Below are 12322 nucleotides of genomic sequence, written 5' to 3' on the forward strand. Positions count from 1 at the left end.
TTTTTATCCTTACTGTTTGGAGTTTAGAAACAGGCTTTCTAACCCTTCAATCTAAAAATATGTATTCTTTTTTCTTTTCCACTTCCAAATAGCCAATTTTTTCCTGAGTGCATTTTTTTTTTTTTTTTTTACAATACCTTGCCAAAGGCAGCCAATAAAGGATCACATACTTCAATACTTGGGCTTATTCTGACCATTTCTCCTAGGGCTATAGACTGCCCATGGACTGTCTTTCAAGTTATCATGGGTAACCCCTTGCCAAGTATTTTTGTTTTATTCACTACATGCGTCACCATAATTCTAGCTCCTGATATTAGTTTTCTTGTTTTTTTGCTACTTGACTGCTAAACCAATGCCTCATATTTTGCAAATTTGCCATTGAAGCACCCCATTTCTGGCTCAAATCTATACATTAGTCAGAGTAGGCTAACTACTAGAACAAATATTCCTGAATTTCAGTGGCTTAATACACTATTTGATTTTTTGCTTATGTCACAGTTGAATTCTGTGAGTGGCCATTCAAAGATCCAGCTTCCATTAGTGGTCCTGACATCTTCTTAGACCTCAGGTCCCCAACTAAATCCTCTGAATTTAGTAGGCAGAGGGGGAATAAAGGCAATGTGAAATATTGGGTAGGAGAGTCTGTTTTTAGGAAATTATATCTGGAGGGTCTATATTCCCTTACATCTGGCTGCAAGAAAAACTGAAAAATGTAGTCTAGCTGTGGAAATCATGTTGGTGAAAATTTAGCAGTCTCTAGCACAGCAAAATGTATTAATTTAAAAAATTAAAAGAGACATACACACAAAACAGATTCTTAAGTACAGAGGACAAACTAGTTGTGGCCAAAGGGGAGGTGGAAGGGGGATGGGTGAAATAAAGGGGATTAAGAGTACACTATTTCAATGAGCACTGAGAAATCTATGGAATTGTTGAATCATTGTATTGTATACCCGGAAAAGAAATCATGAACCAGGAAGGTATAGGAAACTAGTATCAGGAATGAGGAAGTGGAGAGAGAAAAGAACCAATTCAGCCCCTAAGAGGTAACCTATAGTATAGTGACCCAAGGGCTGGGGACTTTTGGCTTGGTTCTGGGAGGCACTAATATCCAAGAGGATCTGACTCAGGGTTGGGGTAAGACTGTGGCTTAGCTCCAGAAAATGAGGAGGCATTTGGCTACTGCAAAAGGTTTGGAAAGGTGCTTTTATTTTCAAACTCAGGTATGTGACACTCTGTAGTTTAATGCTAGCACACCTGTGTGAGGTTTAACATTAGGAACTGACAGTCAGTTATACATAAATCCAGCATCTCCCTCTCCATTTACTCTTCCAGGCTGTACACAGGATTTTGTGGTAGCCAGAAAGTGAAGGCCCTTTTAAGAAGTGATAACAAAAATGACATAAACAACACATCACTCTGAAACTCAAGGTAGGCACCCAGAGTCCTAGGGCTAAGCAGAAATGTCAGACTTCAGAGACATTTTGAGGGGAACTTTTATTTTAGATCAATATCACCATTGGAAATACAGGGGCCATTTCTCTCCATTTCATTGCTGCTTTGGAAACATTCCAACTGCTTCAGATCGATCTTTGCTTTTCAAAAAAGAAATGCCAGTGAGTACTTTTTCAGGAATGCCCTTGGAAATGTGGTTACTCTTACAGTTCTTTTCTTCAACCTCTCTTACTCATAGAGCACTTTGGGTGAGGGCCTATATCTCGAAGTACTCTTGAAGGTTTTTCTGTGGAGCAGCTGGAGGTTCAGGAGCTCACTGTAGCTGTTCTCCTGACCTTTGTTTTAATTGGTAACAAAGGTTGGAATCCTGTGGCCAAGTGGACAATGGGCCAGTTCAGCCTGGTCCTTCTTTAAGGGAGGCTAAGACTGGACATTGCCAGTATAGAGTCCTGCCCCACAGCTACTGTCTCTGGAGCTCCATTTGCATCGTGTCTGTGGCTCTGAGGGCCTAAAAGATTTTTCAGTGTGTCCAGTCCCCCTGGAATAGGCAAGGAAAACCATCCATCCAAATCCCCAAAGTCCCTCTGCTTTGATCTACACCTCTTTACCTTAATGGCACTTTCTTGGTCAACCCTGGCTTGGGCTTCTCTCACAGTGGTTTTTTAGTCACTGTAAAGGATGCCATTACACTCCCTGCCCCTGCTCCCCACCCACCCCCCACCTCCGCAACAACAGCATGCTGTTTTATAGTAGGGCTGATCTAGGTGGGTCTTTCTGAAAGGAGTGGTTGCATCAAGCCCAGTCCTTGAGCTTGGAAATTGTGTTGCTAGTTAGGTCTCATTTCTGCTCTCTCACAGAGTAGACTGAAAAATATTAGAATAAATTGAAGCTAATAAAGATGTTATTTTTCTCACTGAGATAGTGGCAATGATGGTGCTAGAACTGGGAGGTATGCAAAATGTCAGCTTCCCCAGGCTACTCTCCACAACCTTGAATGCTCACTTGTTCTTTTGATCAACATTTAATAATACCCTCCCATGCATCAGCAGCCATCATGCTAGGTACTTACCCCAGAGAATGGGTAAGATATGGTTCTTGTCTTTGAGGAAAAATAGGGAGACAGACACTTAAATAAGTCATTGTGATATACTGTCACAACAGTAAATAATGAAGATGTTTAAAAGGTGTCAGCAGAGGAGGATGTGACCTATTATGTGGGGTATGGTAGGAAGTTGGAGGGAAGTCATCAAAGCCTGTGCGTCAGGGATAATTTTTGCACTTGGTCCTGAAGGGTGACCAGCAGAAAAGAGGAGAATGGCAAAAGAAAAACTAGTGAGTGGAGGAACAGAACTATGAGAAAACAGTTTAGTCTGGGAACCAGAAATAGTTTGGAGTGGTTGGAGGGCTACTTGGGGAAGTGGGAGTGAAACATAAGGCATGCAGTTAGGAGACCATTGGAAAAGGTAATTTTGTGCAGGGGCCAGTCTGCCTGGATATGAGTTCCAGGCCCATAATTTACTAACTGGATGTCCTTGGCAAGTTAGTTGTGTTTTTTTGTGCTTCAGTTTCCTTATCTGAAAATGGGGAGGGTGGTACCCACCTCATTGTTTTTTCTTTTCTTTTCTTCTTTCTTTTTTTTTTTTTTTTTTGAGGATTAAATGAATTAATACCTATATAATATATAGAACAGTGTTTGGCTCATAGTAAGTTCTATATGAGTGTTAGCAAAAAAACAAACAACATCAACAACAAAACAAAAACAAGAGCAGAACAATAAAACCCACAAGAAACCAACACCCCTCAAAACTGATAAGGGATGAATGAAGGCAGTGGCTGTAAAGGTGGAGCAAGAAGTCAAATTAGAAATGGGATGTGCTCCCTCAGTTGTATGCTGAACAATTGGAATGCTCTGAAATGTGTACTTGGGTTGGAAAACCCATTTGAACTGAACCCCTAAGGTGCAACTGCACATGTGGTTGTGGGCACACGAGGGCTGAAATCACACATGAGAGGTGGGTTCTCAATGGTAGAGGACAAATAGGGAATAGACTGTTGTACAACAGCTTAGAATTAGCACTTGAAATGGCGACCAGCAAGTTCACTGTTGCAGCCATGAGTTTTCAGTGTCTTCAAACATCTTAAATCAATGTGGAGAGCTCATTGAACAGGTGCCTGGTGACTGCCCCACACCTAGTGAAAAATCTGTGGGTTGTTTTATCCAGAACACACACCTAGAGCACACGTTTGGAGGGTTGTTGGCTTCATGCACATGCATGCTGTGTGTATGTGTGTGCTGTGTGTGCATACAGATGCATATATGTTAACTCACATCTTCCCATTTCATTTCAAGCACTGATCTAAATTCAGCCTAAATATTTTTCTGAGAAACCCTCCCTACTTCTGTAAAGAGAAACTCTGGTTCCAAAGGGGAGGCAGGGAGGCTGAAGAAGAGTCAGTGAGAATGAGATGGGAAATGGGATGATATTCATGTTGACTCCAAATTCTAGGTCTGATCCTCAAGGTCAGAGTTAGCCTTTGGGCATAATTCTTCTTGATTTCTGACTACAGAGAGGAAAAAGGGGAGGGAGAGTGAACTTCTTACTGTTTTCTGCAGTGAAGGTGTTTTATTTCCCCCTGCCATCTGAGCTAGGGGGAGATGACTTTCCCTTCTGTTAGAGTTCCTTGGTGAAGGTGACTTCATCCGCCAGAAGTGTTCCCAGGGCAGTTTTGTTGATCCTCCAAAAACATCAGTTACTGTGTATGCATAGCTCCCACACAGTTGCTGAGTATGAAAGAACCCTGCTTATTTCCTGATAGGCTGGTGCCAGCATGCCCACAACTGGCCTAAAACATATGCTTGGGAAAAGAGCAGTCAGCTATGTGCTGGAGCAGGGCACTGACTGGGTGTCAGGTTTCCTACTGCTCTGCAGGTTGCTCATGCTGGAGTCCTGAGCTCCACCACGAGTCCCTCTGGGCTGCCGAGCAAGTTGATCTCCCATGGGGCCCATCAGCCTGCTCCACACAAGAGTTATAGGAACTGTAGAGTCCCAACACAACAGTCAAGACCAGCATCACTGTGGCCATCATCCAGATGACTTGCCAGTGCTGACACAGTTTGGGATACATGACTTGTAAGAAATGAACCAATTCTTCAAGTTTGCTGTCAAATGAAAAAATAGGAGAAGGGCTTAGTATATTGGGCACATTAAAAATTTTCCCCAGGTGATTCTGATGCCACCAGTCCATAGCCTTGATGTTGGGAGCTCCTGGGCTAGAATACTCCATTTACTTGTTTGATCATACATACATACATACATACATACATACATACATACATACCCTGATCTATTCATGAGATGATCATTAATGTCTGAACTCTCCCAACCCCCAGGATACAAGGTTAGCTGACCCACACTCCCTTGCATGCAGATGGGACCAGCATCTTTTCTGCACTTAGTGTTATTTAGTGATCAGTTTCAAGTTCTACTCTGTCCCCTGCCTCCGTGCTCCAGTGCATATTTTGTTCCACATCTGACTGTGTTCAGAATAGAAGAACTGTGCTAAACCCTTAGAAGACCCTCCATGTTCAATGATAAATGACAAGGAACCAGATCAACCTCAAGAGTTCACTTCAAATCATCCCAGGGGCAACCAGAAGACTAGTAGCCTCCAGCAACCTCTCAGTGGCTTATTCCAGATGTTTTCTCAGCACCATTAGTCTTCATTCTCTTCATTAATCCCTTCTTCTTCTTCTTCTTCTTCTTCTTCTCCTTCTCCTTCTCCTTCTCCTTCTCCCTTCTCCACTCTCTTTTTTCTCTTTCCCCCTTCCCTTTCATCTGTCTCCCTCTCCATTTTCTGGCTGCCTCATTCCCCCTTTCCTTCTTCCTCTCTTCCCAATTGCCTTTCAACTTCCCCTCTCTCTTTGTAGCCTAGTGAAAAGACACTTGGTCATATGGCCTGCTTTACAGAATCCTGCACACATTCATTAGGCTAGAATTTTTTCCTGTTTCCAATCCCTGATCTATGTTTTATAATAATGTAAAAAATAAGATTACTGAGGATCACCAAATGGAGGAGGTGAGAAAGGTGACAAGAAGGCTTTCTGAAGGCTCACATAGATACCGAAATATGTGGGCCATTTGCTGAGAAGTAGACAGCTCTAATATAGTTTGTAGAAAAAATATGCCTAATGACCCATGGAAAAAACTCAACAAATACCTTCCTTGGAAAGAGACCAGAGGCTCTGAGTGCCTGCCTTGGATGCTAAGGTACTGATTGGTTTCTCTTCCACGTGGAAACTATTCAATGATTGTTTTAGGAAGAGTTAAGCAAAGCCAAACAGCGCACATTAGCTGAGGTGAAACTCACTGGCCATTTTCACAACTGTTGGGAAGGGATAGCTTGGAAATGGAAGATTTTTTTCTTTCATCCCTATTTAGATTCCTTAGTTTCTACTTAGATATAATTGGATGCTAAAATGCAGTCCTTCTTTTGGGCCATATTCCATGCTCCAAAACAAGCATCTAGGGTTGGGAGAATCCCACTGTAACCCTACTCTTAAGTGGGACTTCAGAGGAGAATGCCAAGATCTAGCTTTGTGACCCTTAGCTGGTCCCCAATTTCTAGCTTATAAAAGAATAAGAAATAGAATTAGATTAGAAATGGAATCCCTGTGGAAATCAATTTTTTTTTATCTCCTCTAGGGAGGGGTGGCTTTCCCTTCACCTGGGCCTAGGGAGAGGGGCTTCAGAGACACTGCTGGAGAATTCAACATGTTGAGGTCTGGGGGACACAGTGGAATGGTGTGTGCCTCACACATGAGCAATTAGAAGAGCAAAAATCTTTCTGATGTGCTTGATGGCATCAGGATAGTGGGCCATGATAGAGAAAACTATCCTACCCATAATGGGCCAAAGGTACATGTTTCACCTTGACTGGATATAGTCAGGATAAGGAGAGATGGCTTGGGGCATCACAGATCCTGCCCAAAATTTCTACCTAAAAGCTGAACAGTGAAGATATACTTCCAGCTGCCTGAGGACTGAGAGGGATTTTAAGTGGCCAGCTAGCTAAAAGACATGCATTCAACCTCATAGAGGGACCAGCAGCTGAGTGGATCTCAGCCACAGTGTGAATGTGTGTGTATGCTGGGAGGTGGAAGGAGTAGTTTTCTCTAGAGGTCCCATAAAGCAATGCACTAATCAAAGTCAGCAAGTCAGCTTTAAACCCCTGCCAAGCCCTGGAGCCTGCTCACAGTACCATTCAAGTAATACCTTTCCTACCCCTTCATCTCAATTCCCTTTCCAAGCATTGATTCTAGAGAGTCAGGTGCTGCATTTGGTGAAGCTTAGGCAGGGGGGAGGGTAGAGACAAAGAAATCATGCTCCCCTGCCTGCTATATAGGCTTCCCTCTTGAAGCAGACAAGTTGGGGGAGAAAAGAGGTTCAATTTTTTAAGTTCAGGCTTTTGACTATTTTAGGGAACTGGCTATTTTAATTAATGAAATGAGATTATTCTTGGAACTTAAACTTGACAAGAGGAGTTCTGCTTTCTGAGAGTTACTGGAAAAGTAAAGGAATCTGCCTAACATTATCTTAACCCCATGGAGCAGATTTGAATAGGCAGAAAAGGCTAACATTTTCTATTGCACTTTGTTTCTCTTGTTTAATGTATTATAAATATGTCAGAAGACTGTATTCTCTATTTTAATATAGTTAAGATATTGGGTTGATTCACCCTATGTTCATTTAAGCTGATACTCCAGAAAATACTATTTATAACAGATTACATTATTATACAATTAATGCTTGAACAAATTTTAACTGTATGGGCCCACTTTTATGCAACACTTAAAAAAATAAATACAATATAGTACTGTAAATGTATTTTCTCTTCCTTACAATTTTCTTAATAACATTTTCCTTTCTCAAGCTTACTTTATTGTAAAAATACACTGTACAATATGTATAACATACAAAATATGTGTTAACTATTATTGGTAAGGCTTTAGGTCAACAGTATGCAATTAGTAGTAAGTTTTTGAGGAATCAAATGTTATACTTGGGTTTTTTACTGTGTGGAGGATGGATACCCCTAACCCTCACATTGTTCAAGGGTCAACTGTATATTATTATAACAGAGGAGAAATTCAGACAAAAAAGACTCTAGTGTTTGATGTGGAATCTCTTAAACAAGGTTCACTGCTGGGGTTAGCCCAGTATTTTTAAAATACATTAAGTAGGATGTGGAACTTTTAATAACTTTAGACCTTCCTCATTAATGCAATGCCAAAATTTCATGGGGAAAATCATGTTTGAGTGCAGGTGCCTGCAGGCAACCATATGTCTACAGGACTCAGGAATGATTGCCTGGCATTGAAGACAACAGGCTCTCAGAGCCAGTCTCCTTTGGTGACAGGTGAGGAAGGAGCTCTATATAACTATGAGCAGGCAGTTCATATGCTAGCAGTGTTAGTTGTTACAGAGAAGATGATGCCACACCCTGGGCCTGAAAAGGGGAAGCTACACCCCTGTAATGAAGGACAAGGACACTTTTGAAGGCTGTGCTGATGTCTGGTATCCATCATTTAAGATACAAGCATGTTCTCAAGATCAAAAAGTAAATCGAGGAGGGAGAAAAGGTTAGGAGAGAGAACAAGTCCTCTCAGGATTGGCAGGACCAAAAGGACACTTTTGGGTGATGGATGTGAAAGACAGCCATTGCCATGTGCTGCTGACCAGGAGATAGACAGAGAGGGACTCAGGCCCAGACTTACTTCCCCTGCGGTTTCACAAAATGGGACAGAGCTACTCATTGGCTGAGATCAAATTAGCTAGATAAGGATTCCAGTCCTGTGCTTTGTAAACCAAACTGTTTATATCCTATGTACCCTATTTAATTTTCTTTTGTTCTTTCTTGGTATGTGGAAGTGTTAGAAGTTCTAGCCTGTCTTAGCTATATTCAAAGAAGCCAAAGAAAGGGCTGCTGTCCAGGCCTGGGCTTGACTACATTAAAGTGACCTCTAAAAAAATGTAGTGATCTCTAAAAAATAAGAGCAGAGGTAGATTCCTTAAGGAATCTACTCCTGAAATCATTGTTGCACTATATGCTAACTAATTTGGATGTAAATTTAAAAAAATAAAATAAAATAAATAAGAGCAGGGGACCCCCAAGAGGGAGAGATTTAAGGAGACTAGAATCTAGTTGCTTGGAGTAGGGACTGTGCTTTCACTGTCAAAACTTGGGGGTTCTTTCATTAGGGGAGATGGTGCATCCTAGCATAGGTTTGCTTTCAACAGGGAAGGATTTTCTCCAGCTCTCCTAGACTGCTCTTCCCTTGAACACTAGGCTTGACCCATGCAGGCTGAGACCTCTCACTCTGGCTGAATCTTCCACCAAATGGGCTCTATTGACTGTTCCTATGTGCTTTGAAGCATATCTGTCTCACTTCTAATCTTCATTCTATTAACTTACTCACTGCACACATGTGATTTCAAACTAACTGGTCAAGCAATGAGGCACAGACACATACCCTGTTTGAATTTTAGCAGCTGAATAGATAATTATCATTTTGGCAGGAGCCACCCTGGACTCCAAGATAGCCTGGGGGAGGAGGGGCGTCTAAAAACAAAGATTTTAATGAAGTGTTCCAGGTTTTCTATAACCACATTTCTAAAAATCAAAACTGAAGACTAATAGAAACAGTAAGGCAGAATGTATGAAATTGGGGCTATGGTTAAAACCCAGGACCCTCAGGAGGGCACAATTAGGACAAGATGCAGGATCTATACTATATTTGTTTACATGTTTAATGTTTTCCCCTGATTTAGGGAAACAGACACTCGAAGTATAAAGTATATCAAAAAAGAAAGCCCAAGTATTTCCAATCCAAGTGGAACCTGTTGGAGACTCACCTTTGCCAAGTTGAGTGGGTCTCCTACCCCTATGTGTTCTCTCTGCTTCTGTTCCTGTAAGAAACCACCTCTAAGGCTTCATGACAGCTCCCTTAACCTTGGCTCTTTCATGGGAATATCTGAGAAATGAGCTAACTGTGGTTGGGCTAGGGGGGACTCCAGTCAGTTTCTTAGTCCTAAGTTCTTGATTGCTGTTGGCCTCACTCTTGACCACCTCTGACCCCTCAGCTCTTGAAAACATTTCTTTTTTAACTATTTTGGCTCCTTCCTCTGCTTCTTTCCCAAAATAAGTGCCCTTCTTGGTTTCTATTGGCTGCTCACTTGGGCCCTAGACCCACTGTTGCCCTGGAGTAGCACCTCTCAGGATGCTGTGCAGTTAAATAAATTGTGACCCATTTCAGCAATGGCAAGGGCTCCAACCTGCTTCTTTGGTTCTTTTCCTCTTCCTCAGTTTCTTCTGCCTCTTCAGCTTCCTCAAGACTCTCACCTTTCTGTTCTTCTTCCTCTTCCTTCAGGTCTTGAAGCTCTTTGGTCTTCTTTAGACCTTCCTGGTATCTGCAGGGTGAAAAGGAACAATGGAGTCTGGAAAGGCGAGGCACAGAGCATCCTTTCCTGAGTTCCTAGAGGTGGGAACTTGAACACCTCCAATAATTATACACTTCCTGTAGTTCTACACAACAGGAAAAAGCTGGGAAGCTCCACTGAATCCCAAGGTGGCTCATGTCAGTGCAATTTCCCCTCATTCCTCACTCATCTTTCCTGTTTATATGTGAATATGTGGCAAAATTGACAGGGAAAAATGGAGGTGCAGAGTCTCCTGATTGGGTTCTTATCCTACAAAATATTCAGCAGGGAGAACAGTGTGTTTGCTTTCTGTGTAACCTGGTTGCTTCAGCTTTTCACCTATAAAATGGACAGGGTGGCCCCCATTTCATGGCTATGGGAATGTTTTGAGGCAGTGCCAGGCATATAGCTTGACCTAGGGAAGGTGACACCCATCACAATAACTTGTTGGGAAGTTTTATGGAAGTGATAAGCACATACTAGGCCTAGGGAGGTACTCAGTAAATGTTTACAAAGTCAAAGGAGGTATTTACCCCCATACATGCTTAGTATAGAGGATAGTTGTGGGTAAAAAGATGGCTTCCCAAGAGACATCCTTCTGATGTTATTCTTCTAGGATCAGTATTACCCTGAACATATTCTTTTTGATTGTCTTACAGCTGAATGTTTAAGGCAAGCTCAGTTTGGCTAGGGAAACCCCACCACATTGTATATGACTGCCATATAGATGCCCACAAGTTCCATGTAAGTGGGAAGCTATGTCTCTCTCAGAAGCTGTGAAGACTTTCTTCACAGAAATGTGAAGAAATGGATGTGTAGAAATGGATGTGAAGAAAAGGATGCTATGCCAGAATTATGTTAGAGATAATTCTCTACCTAGCTGGACTTGGGCCCTCCTCAGTACTCCGTCCCCTCAGTGACTGACAGTGGGCCACAGTGTTATTGAAGCTCAATAGGGGACATTTGGAAGTTGAGGGGACTCCAGTTTACAGGAAGAAGAGATGGCAGGGGAAGTTCTAAGAAGTAGAGTTACAGCTGCTCCTGAGATTGTTGGTAGCAATATGACTCCTCTGAGCACGTGTCAGGAAGCCTCAGGCACCACCAAGAGGAACCCACCCAGGGGCCTTAGTTCCAGACCATTCTGAGCAGTGGCATCCTGGTGGCTTTCTGCCTAAAAAGAGGGCAGTCTAATTATTGCCTAACCACACCCTCTTACCCTGCTTCCTCCTGTCCTTCCTGTGGAACAGTACTGCTCTTTTCAGTAGTTCCTTACTGAAGCAAGGAGGTCCTAGGGCCACTGGTTGCTTCCCTAAATCCTCTAAGAAACAGGAAAAGCACATGGGAAGGTATCTTCTGAGACCTACCAGGTGACCTCTGGGTGGACAAAGTCTGACTCACCCCTTGTTGTAAGCTTCTTCCTCCATCCTGGCCGTGGTCTCCTGGCTAATCTCCACGCAGCTCAAAGTTGGCATGGGAGCAGAGGCTTCACAATCTGGGTCTGCATTTGTCTTTCCACTAGTGAGAAGAGGGAAGTACAGGGTGTCCTTTCAGGGAAAGACTCAGTGTCTGAAAACCAAACCATGTCTTTGGCCTGATTCCTGATCAGAAGTGAGGAAACTCATTCTTGATTGAGTTCATTTCAATCCTTCTACTTTGAGACAAGATTTTATAAAGGTCCTCGCCCAAGAACCCTCCCTAGACATCCAAACATCAAATAATGTTTGGGTATTATCCCAGGTCCCTTTTTCTTCATGCTCCGAAATCCACCTTTATTCTTACTCCAGGAGATGCTATAAGTGGACAGATGGTTTTTGGGAGCTCCACAGAACTTAGATTAGGAATGTGGAGGTGGACCAAAATGTTCAGAGTTATTCCATTCCTGTAGTCCATCTTTTGCTTCATTCATTTAAATATCTACTGAGTACTGACTAAGTCACAGGCACCTTGCAATGTGCTAGGGATACATCAGATGATTAAAAAAAAAAAAGCATTTTTCAACATGAGGTTAGCGGGAGAGAATGCCCCAAAAGAGGAAGGAAAAAAAATATGTAGTTAATTATAGATTGTGATAACTTTTATGAAAGAAACAAACTCTTTGGTGCAGAAAGCAATAAGGGGAGGATATTCTTAGATTGAGTGCTCATAAAAGACCTCTCTGAGGTGGAGTAACTGAAACACAGACCTGAAAGGTGAAAAGTCAGCCATATCTGTAGCAGAGGGGAGATCATCCTCGGGGGAGGTTGCAGGATATGTGCAGACCCTGAGACACAATAGATGCAAAGATATTTGAAGAACTAAAAAGAGGCAATGAGGCAGGAGTTAGCTTTTGGACAAGATAAATTTTCCATGCCAGTGAAGTATCCAGGTGGAGATGTCAAGTAGGTAGTTGG

The 12322-nt window shown here is 42.3% G+C and overlaps 1 protein-coding gene and 1 long non-coding RNA gene across 15 annotated transcripts in view; one reads left to right on the plus strand and one right to left on the minus strand.

Annotated features, from left to right (window-relative positions):
* Window positions 1-12322, plus strand: part of LOC122231427 — a 174678-nt gene that overhangs the window by 41922 nt on the left and 120434 nt on the right. The window lies entirely within an intron of this gene.
* Window positions 1193-12322, minus strand: part of IRAG1 (inositol 1,4,5-triphosphate receptor associated 1) — a 119669-nt gene continuing 108539 nt past the window's right edge. For all 12 annotated transcript variants that reach the window (XM_042959459.1, XM_042959456.1, XM_042959455.1 and 9 more), the window contains 3 exons: window positions 11331-11447; window positions 9789-9923; window positions 1193-4615 (listed from right to left, as the gene is read on the minus strand). In XM_042959459.1, coding sequence (XP_042815393.1) covers window positions 4372-4615; window positions 9789-9923; window positions 11331-11447 — 496 coding nt within the window. In that variant the 3' untranslated portion in view covers window positions 1193-4371. The remainder of the gene's footprint in view (window positions 4616-9788; window positions 9924-11330; window positions 11448-12322) is intronic.

This window comes from Panthera tigris, chromosome D1 (assembly GCF_018350195.1).
Source record: "Panthera tigris isolate Pti1 chromosome D1, P.tigris_Pti1_mat1.1, whole genome shotgun sequence".
In the NCBI taxonomy this organism is placed as follows: domain Eukaryota; kingdom Metazoa; phylum Chordata; class Mammalia; order Carnivora; family Felidae; genus Panthera; species Panthera tigris.